Source organism: Lampetra fluviatilis, chromosome 4, assembly GCF_964198595.1.
Source record: "Lampetra fluviatilis chromosome 4, kcLamFluv1.1, whole genome shotgun sequence".
Lineage (NCBI taxonomy): Eukaryota > Metazoa > Chordata > Hyperoartia > Petromyzontiformes > Petromyzontidae > Lampetra > Lampetra fluviatilis.
Genome location: NC_136278.1, coordinates 31,387,083 through 31,406,200, shown reverse-complemented (window position 1 = coordinate 31,406,200; position 19,118 = coordinate 31,387,083). Strand labels below are relative to the sequence as shown.

At 53.5% G+C, this 19,118-nt stretch overlaps 2 protein-coding genes and 1 long non-coding RNA gene across 3 annotated transcripts; 1 reads left to right on the top strand and 2 right to left on the bottom strand.

Moving 5' to 3' along the window:
* Positions 1–994: 994 nt before the first annotated feature.
* On the bottom strand, positions 995–3,319 carry CHRAC1 (chromatin accessibility complex subunit 1). The gene is made up of 3 exons (XM_078855161.1): positions 3,113–3,319; positions 2,846–2,966; positions 995–1,816 (listed from the first exon to the last, which is right to left on the bottom strand). The coding sequence occupies exons 1-3, from the start codon at positions 3,317–3,319 to the stop codon at positions 1,722–1,724; spliced, it is 423 nt and encodes a 140-aa protein (XP_078711287.1). The 3' UTR covers positions 995–1,721.
* Positions 3,320–3,949: 630 nt separating this feature from the next.
* SLC17A5 (solute carrier family 17 member 5) lies at positions 3,950–18,199 on the bottom strand. The gene is made up of 12 exons (XM_078856016.1): positions 18,034–18,199; positions 13,528–13,748; positions 12,123–12,200; positions 11,547–11,702; positions 10,964–11,051; positions 9,508–9,594; positions 8,898–9,019; positions 8,308–8,469; positions 7,323–7,455; positions 6,846–6,993; positions 6,076–6,166; positions 3,950–5,588 (listed from the first exon to the last, which is right to left on the bottom strand). The coding sequence occupies exons 1-12, from the start codon at positions 18,149–18,151 to the stop codon at positions 5,448–5,450; spliced, it is 1,545 nt and encodes a 514-aa protein (XP_078712142.1). The 5' UTR covers positions 18,152–18,199; the 3' UTR covers positions 3,950–5,447.
* On the top strand, positions 14,544–16,014 carry LOC144931761 (uncharacterized). The gene is made up of 3 exons (XR_013636588.1): positions 14,544–14,910; positions 15,553–15,645; positions 15,760–16,014. It is a non-coding gene; the product is annotated as an uncharacterized LOC144931761 (long non-coding RNA).
* Positions 18,200–19,118: the final 919 nt, after the last annotated feature.

Sequence of the window (19,118 nt, the reverse complement as noted above, 5' to 3'; positions counted from 1 at the left end):
TGCCGATGCAGACCACGCTACACGACAGACCTAATGATATGGATCTGGGGATAAGGAGGCGCAAACTCCTGGCTCTCCGAGACGAAGATTGAATCACTTCAGCGATTTCAATAAATCAACACAGCCGAGTATCGTTTGAAGGTGGCAATGCATTCACACATCTTTGAGTATTCGTCGCGAACTGTTCGCACACACGGTTCCCGATTTCTCGCCGAGGTGGAAGTGTGTGTAGGAACTCTGGACAGAGGTTCGACAACACGTGGGAGTTCACACTCATTCTTGAGCCAATAAGGGCCGAGCATTCCGCTGCGCTGTTGCTGCAGAGCGTTCTCACTTTGCGTTTGCATTCTTTTCCTCCCTATCACCACCTTCGAGAGAGCTTTTCTTCATTTTTACAGCGAGCAGTGTGCATCGCCCCGTGTCAGAGAATGGCCCAAAAAATTACGTGACAAAACTACCTTTGGAGTAATTTGAACCGGCCTATTGAGGTCAGATAAGACGAAATTTAGAGCTCTCATTGCGATGGAACTTGGCTAAGTGATGAAAAAAAGGCCATATTTCTGTGCTAAATCATTCGTTAACATGATGAGACCATCAAACTTGCTACACTTGAGAACCCAATTTAATCACCGACATCTGCCTCACCTCAAACCCAGGAACTCAACAGTGCAGGCTCAGTGCTCTGACCACCGAGTTGCCTGCCAACAATATTTATCCTTCACTACGGAGCACCTTAGTTGATCTAATCGGATATTTATGAGGGGGGGTGGGGATATTTTCGAACAAAACACAATTGTGTTACTTCTGCCGCTGAAAGGGCCTCTTGCAGTGACAGAAGAGACTGTGTCTTGATGCGTGAGTTCACGAAAGGTGTTTGAAAGTTTTATATCCCCCCCCCCCCCCAGTAAAGAAAAGTTGCCCATACCCTCAAATAAACCAGCCCTGTAAAACCAGGTTAGAAAATTATGTATTTCTCAAAACGTTGCAAGTTGTAACCCACTGCAGGGAAGAAATCTGTCCGTTGAAATGTTTTTGGTTTAAACGGTTGATATGTAAATGGGGTCATGTACGTTAAACGTCTTTCGCACCCTATGTTGCCAACCATGTCACCAACAAAAGAAAATCCAAAACCCAACACAAAACTTAACAAAATTCATTTACTTTTAACGGAACTATAAAAACGAGTATTGTAAAACAAATTTACCCTCCATATTCAGAGCACAAAATTCATAGCGAGCGTGCGAGCATAAACAAGTCCCAGGCGAAGAGCGGAGAACGCTGGGGGAGCGCCGCGTTTGGCTGCTCCATTCCACTCGGCTCCTGGGAGTCGAAGAGGTTCCGTCATCCCATGGGACACTCGTTCACTCAACTCACCACGCGCTCACCGACATATCCACTCACTCACCGACCTCACCACGAGCGCACCGAGCACACAACTCGCTCACTAATCTCACCGCTTGCTCTCCGACCTCACCGCTCGCTCAACAAGCTGCCCACTCGCTCCTGAGGACTGTGTGGACACACACACGCATGGCTGTGTCAATTATCATTAGAGTCTGTAAACGCTGGCTCCCTGCGCAGTGGCGCGCGGTGTTTGCATGGCCACGTGTCCTTGCATCCGAAGGTCACGGCCACGAGTTTAGTTCGGGCGTCACGAACGCGGGGTCAGCTCGGGTTTCCGCACCCCCGGCTGCTGCCACGCACGGTTCACAGGAGACCGCTCACGCATCCCTCTCCTCCTTCTCCTCGGCCACCTTCCTTTGCGAATCCAGCAGCGCCAAGTATTCGCGGCCTGTGATTTTCTCGGGTAGAATGTCTGCCAGTGGGGGGGGGGGGGCGGATTGCGTGCAGGAGAGAAGCAAAGCAAACAACTAAAATGTAAAATTGTGAAGTACAACTACAAAGTTATCGTAAAGTTATATCGCGCTGATCGGCATCGTTAAATTTGATGTCGTGAGTGATGCTAACGACTTGGGGAGGACTTCATCCAAAGGTGGATTGATCGCGGTTATGTATGATCGTAGGTATCGTGACAACTGACATCGTGGCAACTCCACGCATGGAGACGGTGGGGGGGTCGTGGAGAAGGGGGTCGTGGAGGTGGGGGTCGTGGAGGTGGGGGGTCGTGGAGGTGGGGGGGAATCGTGGGGGGGGGGGGGTCGTGGAGGTGGGGGGGGTGGAGGTTGGAGGGGTGGTGGGGGGGTCGTATGAGGTGGGGGGTAGAGGTTGGGGGGGGGCGTGGAGGTGGGGGGTGGAGGTTGGGGTGGTGGGGGGGATCGTGAAGGTGGGGGGTTATCGTGGGGGGGGGGGGGTTCGTGGAGGTGGGGGATAGAGGTTGGGGGGTGGTGGGGGGTCGTATGAGGTGGGGGGTAGAGGTTGGGGGGGGGGGTCGTGGAGGTTGGGGGGGGCGTGGAGGTGGGGGGTGGAGGTTGGGGTGGTGGGGGGTCGTGAAGGTTGGGGGGGGATAGTGAAGGTGGGGGGGAATTGGGGGGGGGGGTCGTGGAGGTGGGGGGGTGGAGGTTGGGGGGGGTGGTGTGGGGGGGGTGGTGTGGGGGGGGGGGTGGTGTGGGGGGGGGGGGTGGTGTGGGGGGAGTCGTAGAGGTGGGGGGTAGAGGTTGGGGTCGTAGTGGGGGGGGTCGTGGAGGTGGGGATCGTGGAAGTTGGGGGGGTCGTGAAGGTGGGGGGTGGAGGTTGGGGGGGGTGGAGGTTGGGGGGGGTGGAGGTTGGGGGGGGTGGAGGTTGGGGGGGGTGGAGGTTGGGGGGGGTGGAGGTTGGGGGGGGTGGAGGTTGGGGGGGGTGGTGGGTCGTGAAGGTGGGGGGGGGGGGGTCGTGGAGGGGTGCGCACCGGACAGAAAGTGCAGCGTCTCGCTGAGCCGCACGCCCCGCGCCAGGTCGGCGTACTCCAACTCCCCCGCCTGCTCCGCGACGCCGAGCGCCTCCCGCGCGAGCAGCTCCACGAACAGCTCCTACAAGGCGGGAGGGAGACACGGGCGTCACGCGCTTCACCGGACTTTCCTAGTCACTCCCTACCGACCTCAGCGAGTCCAGGCCCGCAGAACCGCTAGGCCAAAAAAGGTTGGGGGGGGGGGGGCGGTGTCAGGCGTCCGCTCACCGTGGACTTGGCGGTGAGGAAGAGCGCCTCGGGGCTGATGGAGGACACGTCTGGCGAGCTCTTCATGATGAGCTTGACGCGCGAGAGCGGCAGCGAGGAGAGCCGCTCCGCGCCGCCCCCGCGGGACGCCGACTCCGACACGGACGCCTCCTCGCTGTCCGCCATGACACGCGCCGCCGCCGCTGCTGCTTCCTCCGCGCGGAGCATGATGGGGGGAGACGCCGACTTCCGGCTCCCAACCGCGCTTCAGATGCGAGACGCGCCAGGAGTGGGGGGCGTGCAGCCCCGCCCCCTCCCCCCGTGTGTGTCAGGGTAGGGGGACACGCAGCCCCGCCCCCCTCCCCGTGTGTGTCAGGGTAGGGGGACACGCAGCCCCGCCCCCCTCCCCGTGTGTCAGGGTAGGGGGACACGCAGCCCCGCCCCCCTCCCCGTGTGTGTCAGGGTAGGGGGACACGCAGCCCCGCCCCCCTCCCCGTGTGTCAGGGTAGGGGGACACGCAGCCCCGCCCCCCTCCCCGTGTGTGTCAGGGTAGGGGGACACGCAGCCCCGCCCACCAACACGTGTGTCAGTCCGTTAAGTCAATCCACTGCTGGATGAGGGCCCCCCGACCCGCACTACTCATGCGTGGTCACTGCGGGTTTCTGAAGCCGGTTCTCATCAACGCTTTTAAATAAAAGTCCCAACGTTCCAGCTGCATGAACAGCGATCTCGGGTTTGAAAAGTCTTGGTGGGTGGGCACTTTTCTATTCATGACATGGGCCCCCCCACCCCACCAGCCTCATACCAGGGTGACGGCGAATTGCTTTGCTGAAGTGAGGCTCCACGCATCAGGCAATATTACCAAGGGAGTGTCATTTATTATTAGAAAGAGTGGCCGAGCTGACGATCGCAACCGGCACGCACAGAAATCGACGGACAAAATCACGCGGGCGACACGGCAAACAGCACCCACCCCGGTTAGCCGGATGGGCCCTTTCATCTGAGCCGCAGAAAAGTGCAATATCATCAAACAAATACCGAATCCCTTATCTCCACCTCTTTAAGATTAAAAAAGCCTGAAGATACAAAAAAAACCGTGGCGATTTGGCGGACACGGCCGTGAGCAGCGTGTGGCGGAGGCGTCGCTCACTCGGCAGTGACGGCAGAGCTGACCTCAGCAGTGACCGGTGACCACGTGTCAACCTCTTACTCTACCCCACCAGCCAATCAATCCTTGTCAATAACCATACCGCACTCGCGACCAGACCACACGCCAGTGTTCTTCGTTGCAAGACCCACTGGCCACTGGCGGTCCTTCGTGACCTTTAGTGCGGCCGCCGACAATACACAAATGGGAAACACCCCCATCATAGTGCTGTCAAACCCCAATGGTTTTAAATGTGTGGCGGCCCTCACACTGATGTATTATCGGCGAAAGTGGGCCACCCCTCTCTGAACATTAGTGAAGAACACTGTCCTACGCATAACCATACACCACACCAACCAACCAGACCCTACCCCTAATCATACACCGGCCAAAGACACAAGCAGCACCAGCCCCACCCTCGACACCAACTACAGCTTCCCCATGTGGGGCATTTTGTGTATCCCCGCAGTCCGCCCACCCCCTTCATTCACCCTGTTCGCTCTTAATGTGCCAGCCCACGGCTGGGCTGAGCGGGCATGGAAACGGTGCTGGCTCGGCGTACGGCAGCACAACCAGCGTGGGACAATCACTCCCGTGGCTGCCCAGGGCTTCCCACGACTGGGTGAGGGGGTGAGGGGGTGAGGGGGTGAGGGGTGGGTGGAGGGCAGCGGTCTCCCCACCACCACAACCACCGCCAGCAGTCTCGGCCGAGCCGATCAAGTGCGGCGTCTCCCCCCGCCACGTCTCACAGCCGGGAGTAGTGTAAACAATCAAGGCACTTATGGAGGTTCCCGTTGCCCACGCAGGGAGGTCACGTGTGCGGGCTACGATTGCACACGCGTGCGTGTGAGGTGTGTGGGTTTGACGTGTGTGATATCACTGTGTGTGATATCGCTGTGCGTGCGTCTGCGTGAGGTGTGCGCGAGAGGTGTGGGTGTGATATCACTGTTCGTGCTTGGTGTTGCGTGCGTGGTGTTGCGTGCGTGGTGTTGCGTGCGTGGTGTTGCGTGCGTGGTGTTGCGTGCATGGTGTTGCGTGCGTGGTGTTGCGTGCATGGTGTTGCGTGCGTGATATCACTGTGCGTGCGTGGTGTTGCGTGCGTGGTGTTGCGTGCGTGGTGTTGCGTGCGTGGTGTTGCGTGCGTGGTGTTGCGTGCATGGTGTTGCGTGCGTGATATCACTGTGCGTGCGTGGTGTTGCGTGCGTGATATCACTGTGCGTGCGTGTGAATCGGCAGGTCCTTGGCCCAATCCTGCAGCTCCCCGGAGCCCAGCACGAGGTAGGCGAGTGCCCCGAACGCGTCCACGCTCGCCGCGATGTTGAACACCGTCTGCCACTCGGGCAGCGAGTGCTGCCCACACGCACGCACGGGTAAAGCGAGCTCGTCAGCGCCACAGCTTCGCAGACCTCCGCCGCGACCGGCGATTTCACAGTGACAATTATCGTTAAGGGTTAGGCTCCTTTCCTCTTAAGATCGGCAGTTCATCAGTATACTTTGCACTCCTATCGTGTTTTTGCATTGTTTGTTGTAACGTTCTGACCCCGTGCCCCTACTGGACATTTGTGTAAAAGAGCTGAAAGCTCATCGGATTCCTCCAGTATGAATACATATTCTGATTCTGACTGATTCAAGTAAGCCTGAGGCATTGTACGGCGAAACCGGTCCACAGTTTGCTTGTCTTGAAACGACGCCGCTGTAATTTTGCATTCCCTAAAGGCCGTATGGCTGATGGGTTGTATCAAAAAATACTTTAACGTGGAGAGATGGACATGTGAAGAAGACATTGCTTGTTTATTTTGTCATCATGTGATGGATGGGCTTGGAAGTGACCTCTCACCTCGGGGGTCAGGTACCCTACGACCAGAGGCCCCAGGAAGCCGGGGATCGTGGCAAACGTGTTGGTGATGCCGAGGAGAATGCCAGCATATCTGTACAGAAAAACAAAGATACCCCCATGTCGCCTTTACAGACTGTTGGGGCAAGTGCTGTTCGCGAGCACCTATTAAAGCCGGCACAGAACATGTGGGTGGCCAGCACCACACCTGCCCACTTTTATCTCCCCAATGCTGTTGTTTACACACAACACCAGGTTCTAATTTAAGGCTGAATTAACCTAGGATAGGCCCAGGACCGGTTCAAATATTCGTCACTGTTATTGGTCGTGAGCGGAAATTAAACTCGGGTCGCCAGATTCATAACGCAGTGCGCTAACCACATACATGTACAAAGACAAAGATCCCCTATATAGCCTTAACAGACTGTAGGGGCAAGTGCTGTTAGCGAGCACCTATGAAGGCCAGAACGGTACACGAGGGGGTGGGTGGCCAGCACCACACCCGAACGCCTTTGTCTCCCCAGTGGCAATGTTTACACACCGCACCAGGTACTCATTTGAGGCTGAGTCGACCTAGGGGAGACCCATGACCGGTTCAGCTAATCGTCACTGGTGTTGGCCGTGAGCGGGAATCGAACCCAGGTCGCCGGGTTCATAGTGCAACACGCTAACCGCTACACTACCGCTCCCCACGAGCTCGACCCGCTGGCGAGCGCCGACTACGCGCGGCGGTCCCGCGTGCCGGCGGGCACATGCCGGTGTGCGGCCCTCACTGTGGCGCGATGTCCAGGTGGTTGATGTTGAAGCCGGACATGCTGAGCCCCCCCATGGAGGAGGAGAGGGTGAGGAAGGCGACCGCCAGCGTGTAGTTGCAGCCCACGAAGCCGGTGGCCACCAGGAACACGCCGGGGCCCAGCAGGCCTGGGCGACGGCGGGAGCGGCCGAGAGGGCGGGTGTGAGGGCGAGGGACGGACGCAAGTCACGAATCGCGAGTGACGGAGAGAATGGGTGACGGTGAGAATGGGTGACAGGGAGAATGAGTGGAGAAAATTAGCGACAGAGAGGAGTGACAGAGAGAATGAGTGATGGAGCGAATTAGTGATAAGCAAAATGAGTGACGGAGAGAACGAGTGACTGAGAGAATGAGTAAGAGAATGAATGACGGAGCGAATTAGTGACAGACAGAACGAGTGATCGAGAATGATTGGCGGAGAGTAAGAGTGATCATGAATGTGACGGAGAGAACGCACCCAGCGTGGTGAAGACCTTGCGCGTGGCCGTCACGGACAGCAGGTGGCGCATGCGGATGTGGTCAGCTACCTGTCCTCCCAGCACCATGGCCAGCCAGCAGCCCAGGTAGGGCAGAGCAGACAGCAGCCCGTTCTGCTCACACAAACACAAAGATCCCCGCCCCCCGTATAGCCTACACCGACTTAATTCTAGATTTGAAGCTTTCGTGACTGCAAGGATTCATACTCTTAGGTTTTTTCGGGAAAGTCACGTAGGTAAAAAATAATAATAATTGAGAAAATAATAGAAATAAAATAATAAATCACGACGTTTCGGAGGCAACACAAGTCTCCGTCATCAGGTGGGAGCGTCACAGCTAAATTTACTGTATCAAGTGAGGAAATATCCAAGAGACAAGCTCTTAAATACAAGTTAAGGGGGAGGGGGGGAGGGGCTTATCTGAATGTGGTAGCCAGGGAATGGAACGGTGGGGGGGGGGGGCTAAAAGAGAACAATTGGTGCACATCAACTCGGGGTTGTGGCCGGTGTTAGCTGATAATAAACATAATAAACAACATAAACATATTTTTCGATTTAAAGCTTCCGTGACTGCAGGGATTCATCTTCTTGGTTCTTTCGGTAAAGTCACGTAGAATAGAAATAATAAAACAATAAAAAATAAAACATAATAAACGTCGTGAGAATTATTTAATTATGTTTTATTTTTATTATTTTATTATTTCCATTCTACGTGACTTTACCGAAAGAACCAAGAAAACATAAACATACACCGACTGTTGGGGCAAGTGCTGTTCGCGAGCACCTGTTAAGGCTGACATGGCACACGAGGGGGTGTGTCACCAGCAGAATCAGCCTTGTTTGCACCAATGCTGGTGACCTGCCAGACGTTTTACAGGCGTGGGCAAAATTAATCGGCCGACAAGACGGAAGGGGAGCGACGTGCACGCGGAGCTGAAAGGCGAGGGGGGGGGCGGTGGGCAGCACCTTCTTGATGTTGAAGTGCAGGACGTCGTTCATGTACATGGGCAGGCACGTGAGGAGCGTGTAGAATGCCCAGTTGTAGCAGAAGTGGGCGACAATGATGGCCCAGAGGCGCGGGGACAGCGCCATGCTCCCCCAGGGCACACGCCGGTGACCCTCGCCATGCTGCGAATAGGACGACAGTCGTAGCCGTTAACGAGTGGCACCTGCGAAGGCCGGAACGGCGCACGAAGGGGTGGGGTGGTCAACATCGCACATGGCCGCCTTTTCTCTCCCCAGTGCTGATGTTTACACACCACACCATGTATGTTTAACTTCTTTCGCACCGTGCGTAGTCAACAGTGCGAAACGGATACTCTAGGGGAGGCCCAACTCATTGGTCGTGAGCTGGAATTAAACTGCAGTTACCGGGTTCGTCGCGTAGTGTGCTAACCACTGTGCCACCGCTCCCCCCGTGCTTTCGTGTGTGGTCACACACATATAGGCACAGGCCCATCTGCACACCAACATTCATTGCCAGGTGCTCACTCCATGGATAGCTTGCTGCGCGTACACACCCACCGCCCAAGTGACACCCGCTCGTGTGCTCACACCTCCATGTGCCGAAGTGAGTCCTTGATGTAGCTCCTCTCCTGCTCCGAGATGTGTGGGTGGCTGTCGGGGGTGTCCCAGGCCAGCAGGAACCACAGGACGCACCACGCCACACCCAGCCCGCCTGCCGCACCCACCCAAGGTCACTGAGGCCCTGTCCCGCTCACTCACTCGTTGGCTCGCTCGCTCAGTCACTCACTCGCGTCCCACAGAGCATCATCTACTCACTCACCTACCCACCCGCTTAATCGCTCATTGACTCCCACCCACCGAGCATGACTCACCCACTGTCTCGCTCACTCATTCATTCGTTCAGTCACTCGCTTACCCCCACCCTGCCTCACTAACTCACTCGCACTCACTTACGTAGTGTCACTCGCTCGACTCATTTTTGTACTCGTTCACTCACTCAGCATGACTCACCTGACCCATTCACCTGCTATCACCCACCCAGCTTCACCGTCAACCTGCGCACCACCGCTGCCACCAAACCAACGCACACCACACACCGCCACCACCACACACCACCACTCCGTCACTGCCACCGTTATTGGGTATAGTGTGACCCAATTCCTGATCAGGTGCCTCTGCTGGCAAGGACCCGGCACTCACCGAATATGTAGAAGACGGACGGCCAGCCCAGGGTGTCGATGAGCAGGCCCGACAGCGGTAGAGAAACGACCGTCCCAAACTGAGCACCTGTGGCGATAACAGAGCCCCCCCGCCACGGTATAATAACAACACGATTACAGTGTGGAGTTACGCAGCAATTAAATGCGACTGCATTTCAAGACACTGTACATGAGTGGGGCGTAATGTGTCTAGCCAGAGGAGAAGAGGAACGTCTTGAGTTTGGACTTGAGCAGGGGCAGGGAGTCGATAGTACGGATAGCAGGGGGGGGGGGAGGAGATCCAGACGATGGGGGCAGCAGAGGAGAATGAGCGACCTCCCACGGAGCGAAGGTTGACTGGGGGATTCTGTCGTCTTGGTTGCTGCAGCAGAGTGCATGGGGAAAAAATGAGAGGGGAGTGGTAGGAGATAGTGTGTGGAGGGGAGTAGATTGAGATGGGAGGGGAGAGGTAGGAGAGTGCGTGGAGGGGAGTAGAGTGAGATGAGAGGTAGGAGAGTGCGTGGAGGGGAGTAGAGTGAGATGAGAGGGGCGAGGGAGGAGAGTGCGTAGAGGGGAGTAGAGTGAGATGAGAGGGGAGAGGTAGGAGAGTGCGTGGAGGGGAGTAGAGTGAGATAAGAGGGGAGAGGTAGGAGAGTGCGTGGAGGGGTGTAGAGTGAGATGAGAGGGGAGAGGTAGGAGAGTGCGTGGAGGGGAGTAGAGTGAGATGAGATGCCGGAGAGTGCGTGGATGGGAGTAGAGTGAGATGAGAAGGGACAGGGAGGAGAGTGCGTAGAGGGGAGTGGAGTGAGATGAGAGGGGACAGGTAGGAGAGGGCGTGAAAGGGAGTAGAGTGAGATGAGAGGGGAGAGGTAGGAGAGTGCGTGGAGGGGAGTCAAGTGAGATGAGATGGGAGAGGTAGGAGATTGCGTGGAGGGGAGTCGAGTGAGATGAGATGGGAGCGGTAGGAGAGTGAGTGGAGGGGAGTAGAGTGAGTTTTAGAGGTAGGAGAGTGTGTGGAGGGGAGTCGAGTGAGATGAGATGGGAGCGGTAGGAGAGTGCTTATAAAGATGTTGAGTGAGATGAGAAGGGAAAGAGAGGTAGTCACAGCCGATTCAATGGAAGACCTTCAACACGCTGAGTGCAAACCATGAAATAGATCCGGGATTCGTTTGGGAGCCAGTGGAGGAATTGGAGTGTCCGGGTGATGTGGTCTCGTGTCTGGGTGTGTGTGAGGATTCTCCAGTGTCAGCGGACAGTGTCCCGATGTGCAGCAGAGTTAACGGGCCGGTCCATCGGCCCAGCAGGTGGCTGTCACCATGAGAGGTGGAGGCACAGAGTGGCACTACTCGGTCTAAGACTGCAGTGGCAGAAGAACTGGCCCAGGAAGCTTGAGCACATGGGGAGCAGCGGGGAGCGAGGGGATGGAGTGAGGGGGACGAGGCGTGGGGGGCGCCCACCGGCGTAGGAGATGGTGAGCAGTCGGCTCCTCTCCAGCGGCGGGGCCCAGTGGGCCCACATGGCGTGCATGGTGGGAAAAGTGGCTCCCTGCGTACGGGCAGATGCAGACACGTACAAAGACATCTCTACATCCGCTTGTAAGTCCCAACATCTCCCTGAGTGTTTCTGTGTGCGCTGGTGTCTCCGCGTAACCAACCCCCTCCCCCGGGTGCATCCCTAGTGTCATGTTGTCCATTACGACATGTTTAGTGTCTTCCCTTTTCTCTCTATGATCTCCCTGCGCCCCGCCCCACGCACCCCCCACTCTCTATCTCCTCCTTGGCTCCTCCCACCCCTCTCTTATTTATGAAGCGTCTTGTTTCACTGCAGATTTCTTGCCCAGTTCAGCAGTTGCTTCTAACTGTGGTGTCCCACCTGATGACGGGCGCTTGTGTTGCGCACGAAACGTCGTGAGTTTATTTATTTTTCCACCTACGTGACTTTACCGAAAGAACCGAAGAGCGTGCATCCCCAGTGTCTCCGCGTATCTGTGCGAGCCTCCCTGTGCCGCGTTCCCCTCGGAGCCTCCGCGACCTCCCGTACCTCCCCGAAGCCCTCGATGACGCGCACCACGATGAGCCAGGGGACCCCGAAGCTCGCCGCAGGCGGCGTGGCCAGCGTCAGCAGCGTGGTGCAGGCGACGCCGATCCCGAACAACATCTTCCCCCCGTAGCGCCCGGCCAGGTATCCCCCGGGCACCTGCGCACACAACAAGACAAAGGTCCCCCGTATAGCCTCAACAGACTGTTGGGGCTGTTAGCGAACACTTTTAAAGGCTGGCACGGGGCACGATGAGGGGGTGGCTGGTCAGCGCCCGGCAGTCTTTGTCTCCCAAGTGCCGATGTTTACACACCGCACCGGGTACTCGACCTAGGGAAGGCCCAGGACTGGTTCAGATAATCGCTACACCGCCTGCGCACCCACCACCACACGCTACCTGTTCCTACATGCAGGGCATCTTCCCTGCACACAGGTGTGATGGTGGCATAGCGTGGTTGGGTGGCATGGCATGCTGATGCAGGTGTGTTCCAGGCATTCGTGTCCGGCGTGTAATTTAGCGGAGAGCAAGCGGGGGATGCGCACTCACCCACCGTGCCCTCCCGCTAAGCGACCACGCACCTGTGTGATGATGTAGCCATAGAAGAAGGCACTGAGGATCCAGCCCTGGGTCTTCACATCCCAGTTGTACTTCGGTCCCTGAGCAAGGACCACACGAGGGGGGGGGTGAGAGGAGAAGAAGGCTTAGGATCACGTGGAGCGTGTCAAAATAAACCACTGACAACTATAAACAGAACCCTGTGAAATCACATCCTTGTCCCGTTTGTGGAGGGGCGGGGAGAGGCAGAGGGCAGTAGCAGCGAGCAATTGGAGAGACGAGCAAGGTGAGCAGACTGCACAAGATGCGGGAAGCGAGAAAAACCAACGGGCGAGCAGGTGAGCAGAAGGCAGGTGTGGGTGAGCGAACGACCGAGCAGGCGAGCGAGTGAGTTGGTCTGCGAGCGGGCGAGCGAGTGGGAGATTGAGTGAAAGGGCGTGCAAGCGGGCGGGCGGAGAGTATACGTGGGTGCACGAGTGAGTGAGCAGACAGTCCCAGTTGGTGAGAAAAACGGGTGAGCGGGTGGACAGATGGACGAGCGAGTGAGCGAAGAGAAAGATTCCTCGAGCAAGTGGATGAGTGAGTGGTCACGCGAGGAAAGGAAAGTAAACATCTGTTCCTTTGCTCCTGTTCCTTTGCAGCAGCAACCGGTTGAGCAGTGGCGGCTCCTGCAAAATCTCTCAGGGGGGGCAAATGTCTGGATGATTGATAAGGATAAGGTCCACCCATGCAATGAATAAATTAACAGCTTAAGCATGTAAAGGCAACTTCACTTCTTTAATATTAATGAAAAATAAAGTGACTCTTACAATACATCTTGTTTGTTTATATACTCACTATTAAAACAAACCACTCAAATTTATTTTATTAAAGATTCCACTAGGTGGCGATAAATTATATTGTTGGATGAAACGTGCTTACGTATGATGACGTTAGCACGTATGATGACGTAAGCACGTTAGTGCATGCCCTCCCGGAAGCCATAGAGAATGCATTGCAGCGCCCCCGTTCGAAAAAAAACATCTTTGAATGTAAGTCTATGGGGCCACTCGGGGCGATTCTCAGCCGTAGTGAAATCGCCCAAAAAGAGGCGGTACTCCACAGAACGTGACATGACGCTGATTGGACTATATCCAGAGGCTGACAGTGACGGCTAGCGTGACTCTGTGGTTGAATGACATTGGTGGTGCGTCGCCCAATCGCCCTAATGAAGAAACCGCCCCTGCGGTTGAGCGAGGCGGTCAAGCGAGTGTGTGGTGGTCGTGTGAGCGAGTGGGCGAGTAAGGGTGAGAGAGTGGACCAGTGAGTGGGCGAGCGAGCGGGAGAGCACGAGAACGAGGGGTGCAGATACCAGGAAAGGCGAGCGCTCGGGTGAGCAAAAAGTGAGCGGGCGAGCGGAGAGACGGCGGCGAGCAGGGCATCGCTCACCCGCCCGGGCCCCGCGTCCGTGCCGTTGTCCACCACGCGCCCCGGGCAGTCCACGTCGCCCGCATGCCACGGCGACGCAGCCGTGACGTTGCCGTCGGTGGTGTGGTTCACCATGGCGACCAGGGCGACGCTGAGGTTAACGCGCAGCGCGTAGACCATGAAGAAGCCGAGGAAGGAGAGCACCGCGAGGTTGTAGCGTGCGGAGCAGCACATGGGCGCTCCTGCATGCGCGGGCGACAGCGATGGTACAGTCACTGATAACACAGATATCAGTAGACTCGCTGACACCACAGATACCAATACAGACTGGCTGACGTGCATACCACGAGGCATCAACACACACTGCATTGCAGAAACCGAGGCAAGCGAAGCCCACGCTGAGAGGCGGCAGCACTAACAGGCATCTGTAAGGGGCCGTCCATAAATGACGTCACGCACCTGGGGGGGGGGGGTCAGACATTTGTGACGATGTGTGACGAGGGGGGGGTTGAGAAATGTGACGTCACATCAAAATGCGCAACTTTAAATACATATAAACACGTTCTACTTAATTAAATATACTTTTTTAATAAAGTTTTCTCCTACAACATCAGAGTGCAGCGCCACATTAAATACGCACTACAATGACAATAGTTTAAAGCGATTTGAAGCATGTTTTATATTTTTTTTGGGGGGGGGGGGCAAAGCTTTGTGACGTCATATTTGAGGGGGGGGGGTCTGACTTTTTGTGACGCCGCGTGACGAATGGGGGGGGGGGGTAAAAATCGTCAAAAATCGCGTGACGTCATTTATGGACGGCCCCTACCGACAGTACTAGCCATACAAAAGAAGACTGCCAGTCCTATTAAGGCAACAGTACTCGCGTCAGAGCAGTACTTGCATACAGGCCGCTACTGATGAGCATGAGGCGGCAGTCCGAGCAGAGAGAGACACTCCAGTCGACACCGCCCCACTTTGTACAGGAAGAAGCAGCGCCGAGACCTCCACATCGCGAAGATTGGAGATTTGGACGCAGGGCCGGCCCGAGGCATAAGCGAACTAAGCGGCTGCTTGGGGCCCCCTGGCCACCAGGGGGCCCCCGAATCGTTTTTTTTTTACAATTAAATAACTTAAACAAGTGATATAAATGAATTAATGAATGAATGAATAAATGATTCAAGACAAGAAAATTCTGTCGACAACTGCTGCTTTGTCACGGCTCACGGATGTCACGGCTCATTGACAATTCGCGTGGGCGCGGGCGCGGGCGCGGGCAGGTGCGCGCAATTGTACGTCACGATAATAAATACGCCTAAGCCATGTCACAAAAAAGGACGTATCCCTCTGGTGCCGAAAAAAGAAAAAAGAAAAGGACCGAGGAGGAGAAAAAAGAGCGAGATAAAGGTATGTTTGCATTATTATTTACAGTATGTTTTGTGCAGCAGCAGCACAAATTGTGCTCACGTCACTTGAGGAAGCAGCTAGCTAGTCATGACTCATGATATTTTTATAAGCCATAAAAGTGGTAATATAACGCACCAGAGCTAAATCCCCGCCACAACAGTGAAATGTTATTAATATACATTTATCTAGGTAGTAGGTGTGTATTTCACGTTGATAGATATCGGTTTAAGTTGGAGAAAACAGCGATGACAAGCTTAGCTAGCATTGCTGTTTGTGTTGAAGTGAATATTCCAGCTTCATAGGCAAAGCACGTGCGGTCTCTGCTTTAAGATCTTTGGCAAGCGATGGTATTGATCTTTATGAGAAAATATACCAAAGCCATGTTAGGTGGGGAGACTTCTGTAATGAAAATAGACTTCAATTTTATTAATATGGTGGCAACTGATGTAGCAGTGCTATCCTCATATTTATAGGCTGCAGTAGATCACCATGTTAATTTTTCACCATACTGCAATTATGCCTCATTTGCCAATAGAATATGAATTGTTAGGTGTGGTGTGGAATTGCTTAGTAATGATGGAAAAATAAACTCATTCTGCTCGATCAACTATGCATTTATGCAATGCTATTTTTTTTTTCCAGGAACACTGTTGAAGTACTTTGGAGCACAACCAATTTTACCTGCCCCTACTGACATATCGAGTGTCAGAGCCTCCACAGCTGATGATACAGCAGGTGAGGTTTTTCTTGATGGCAAATGGTTACATAGCCTGTTAATATGACATGACACATTTAGCTTTTTATTTATTTATGTATTTATTTGTTTGTTTGTTTATTTTATCATTGCAGGTTCATCCACTGCAGAGTTACAAGCGACTGAAAGCGAGGAGCAGTTACAAGCGACTGAAAGCGAGGAGCAGTTACAAGCGACTGAAAGCGAGGAGCAGTTACAAGCGACTGAAAGCGAGGAGCAGTTACAAGCGACTGAAAGCGAGGAGCAGTTACAAGCACTTACATTCACTGATACATCGGTTTCAACCTCAGCCAGCATGACAGGTCAGTTAATCTAAAAGTTTTTGTTTTGTGTTGGCTTTACTATAAAATATTCTGTGTTATTTTAGACTGTACACCTGATGTTAGTCACCATGAACAAATGTCTGTTGTGGTGCGCACAGTCACTCTGGGCAAAACACCAGAAATAAAAGAGCACTTTTTAGGATTTCTGATAGCTCCAGAATCCACTGGCCTGGGTTTGTCCAATCTAATCCTTAACAGGCTTGAGGAATTGAACATCCCTTTTCAGGATTGTCGGGGGCAGTCCTATGACAATGGGGCTAATATGAAGGGAAAAAACAAAGGTGTGCAGGCTAGGCTATTAGTTAAGAATCCAAGAGCTTTTTATGTGCCTTGCAGTTCTCATACACTAAATCTGACCGTTTCAGATGCGGCTAAAGCATCAACGGATGCTTCTTGTTTTTTTGGAAATGTGGAGAAGCTGTACAATTTGTTCGCTGGGTCCACTCAAAGGTGGGCCATCTTACGGAAGTTTGTTGACATCACCCTCAAGTCCTGGAGTGAGACACGCTGGGAAAGCCGGATAAAAAGTATTGAAGCTTTGCGCTACCAGTCAGAGAAGGTGAGGGAAGCCCTGCTAGAACTGAGAAGTAAAGCGACTGACCCTGTAGTGGCTGTTGAAGCCAACTCCCTTGCGGAAGAGATAGGTTCATTTAGGTTTCAGATTTGTTGTGTTGTCTGGTGTGACATTTTGTCTAAAATTAACATCACGAGCAAGCTTCTACAGTCAACCAACATGCAGCTTGATGTAGCGGTTAACCTTGTAAAAAAGAACAAAGGCGAACTTATCAGTTACCGAAAAACAGGCTTCTGTGATGCACAGACATCTGCTAAAGAAATTTGTGAGCGGATGAACACAGAAGCAGTGCTGAAAGAGAAGCGATTGCGTTCTACAAAAAGGCACTTTGCCTATGAGGCTGCAGATGAGCCGATAGTGGACGCTATGAAGAGGCTGGAAGTGTCATTTTTTAATGCTGTAGTGGACCGTAGTATTCTGTCATTGGAGGATAGATTTAAGTCTCTAAGTGAGGTTAAAGAGAACTTTGGAGTGCTGCTCAATTTTAGGGAGCTAGATCAAAAGGTCCGGAGGGAACAATGTGAGCTTCTTGGGGAAAAACTCTCTTGTGGAGAGGAGGCTGATATTGATGGTAGCGCACTGGCAGTAGAGATAGAGAGTCTTCCTGAACTTCCCCAAACTATGATGACTGCCTTTGAGCTTCTCACATACCTCTCACAAAATGAGATGTGTGAGCTTTACCCAAATCTTTGGGTAGCTCTCAGGATAGCCTGCACTCTGCCTGTGTCAGTTGCCTCAGCAGAGAGGAGCTTTTCCAAGCTCAAATTGATAAAAACATATTTGAGATCATCAATGGCCCAGGAAAGACTAAGTGGACTTGCAGTCATTAGTATTAATAACAAAGTTGGCCAAGCAATACCATACAATGATGTCATTAGTGACTTTGCCTCCAGAAAAGCTAGGAAGGAACGATTTTGAGGTCATTGTTGTACAGTTGACATTGTTGAACCCTTGCTGTTCTTATGTTTGCTTTCATTATTTAAGTATCTTTTTTTTTGTAACATTCTATTTTTGATTAGATTAATGTTTGTCTATTTTGGTTTTATTTAAAAGATTGCACATTTAATGCACATTTGCAAATAATTTATTTAATATGTTTTTTGTGACCGTTTGTATTCAGAAGTTTTAATAAAAGAGTGAAGTATTTTAAGTGTTGTTTTTATTTTTTATTAATACATAACCTCACTGTATTCGTTTATAATATTCGCTATAACATTATAGTGTGACATTTGTGTCAATAATCTTCTAGCACAGATGAGTCTGCGTGGTGGGAGGGGGGCCCCCAAATCAAATTCTGCTTAGGGCCCCCAAGAGGCTCGGGCCGGCACTGTTTGGACGGGAATGATGGCGATATCGATGGCTATGATGTTGATGATGGTGATGATGGTAACGAAGGTGGTTGTTGATGGGTCATGGAGTGGGCGGTAATGATGGCGTTGTGTGTCGATGGTGACACGGGAGTGGCCTCGTACCGGGGGTAGACACATTGCTGCGAGGGAGCAGGGGCTGCGTGTCGGAGAGACTACTCGGTGCTCTCTCCTCCGTCGCCTCCTCCTCCTCCTCGCCATCCGAGACTCCGTTCTGCGCCATCGTTCAACGCTCACGTGAGGGCTGAGGTAGCCGGCACCACCCCCCACCCCAGGCCATATCCTCCCGGAGTAAGATGGCCGTCTCCCGGGCCACATCATCCCTGAGTAAGATGGCCGTTTCCCGGGCCACCTCGCCCCTGAGTAAGATGGCCGTCTCCCGAGCCACCTCTTCCCCGAGTAAGATGGCCGTCTCCCGGGATGTCCCTGAGTAAGATGGCCCCTACGACGGCCATTCCCAGATGTCGAGCCATTCCCATGGTAATTTGGCACGAGCAAAAAAATCATCACAGCAGTGTTGAGCCTGGTATGGTGCTTTGAATGAGCAGAATCAGTCTTTATTTAGACCGGCGGAATCCGATGAGCTATGAAGCTCTTTTTCACAGATGTCTAGTAGAGCAACAGCCTTGCCTGACACAGGTGATTGCAGCCTGCTGCTGTGCTCCCCGAATTCACCAATTCTGCAGCCACGTGGAGGGCCACGTGGCCATCTTCAATCACTGGGTGGATGTGGAGGCACTCAACCTGCGGTCCGCGAACCCCTGGTGGTCCGTGGGAAAAAATAAGTAAAATACTAGCAACACCCCCACTAAGGAAATGTACAATTCCAAATATAACTACGAGAGCAGCGTTTGGTGGTCCGCGAAATTTGTGGAGTTGAAAAGGTTGGGAACCACTGCCACAATACCCGTGATGTAAACTATTTTTTACTTTACCAGCTCAAGACCACTGAGATATATTCCTTTTTTCTGAAGCGACCTGGCCACAAATGATAGCTCAACGAAGTGGCTCATCACGTGGAAATTGATAGCAGCCCAATACTGGACTCTAAACGCGTGTTTCTCAATGTGGAGGGAAAACCCGGAGGACCCGGAGAAAATCCACGCGACCACGGGGAGACACTGCAAACTCCAAATATGCAGCAGTCGCCTGGGTCGGGATCGAATCCACGACCTCCTGTATAGCAGGCG

What these genes read in the sequence shown, in the direction of transcription:
- CHRAC1 (XM_078855161.1), bottom strand. Translation starts at nt 3,319, where the DNA reads ATGCTCCGCGCGGAGGAAGCAGCAGCGGCGGCGGCGCGTGTCATGGCG. An exon ending in TCCTCACCGCCAAGTCCACG is followed by an intron (nt 2,967 to 3,112) that starts GTGAGCGGACGC and finishes CCCGCCTTGTAG; the next exon opens with GAGCTGTTCGTGGAGCTGCT. An exon ending in GACGCTGCACTTTCTGTCCG is followed by an intron (nt 1,817 to 2,845) that starts GTGCGCACCCCT and finishes CCCCACTGGCAG; the next exon opens with ACATTCTACCCGAGAAAATC.
- SLC17A5 (XM_078856016.1), bottom strand. Translation starts at nt 18,151, where the DNA reads ATGGCGCAGAACGGAGTCTCGGATGGCGAGGAGGAGGAGGAGGCGACG. An exon ending in TGCACTTCAACATCAAGAAG is followed by an intron (nt 7,456 to 8,307) that starts GTGCTGCCCACC and finishes TTGTGTGAGCAG; the next exon opens with AACGGGCTGCTGTCTGCTCT. An exon ending in CAAGGTCTTCACCACGCTGG is followed by an intron (nt 6,994 to 7,322) that starts GTGCGTTCTCTC and finishes GCCGTCGCCCAG; the next exon opens with GCCTGCTGGGCCCCGGCGTG.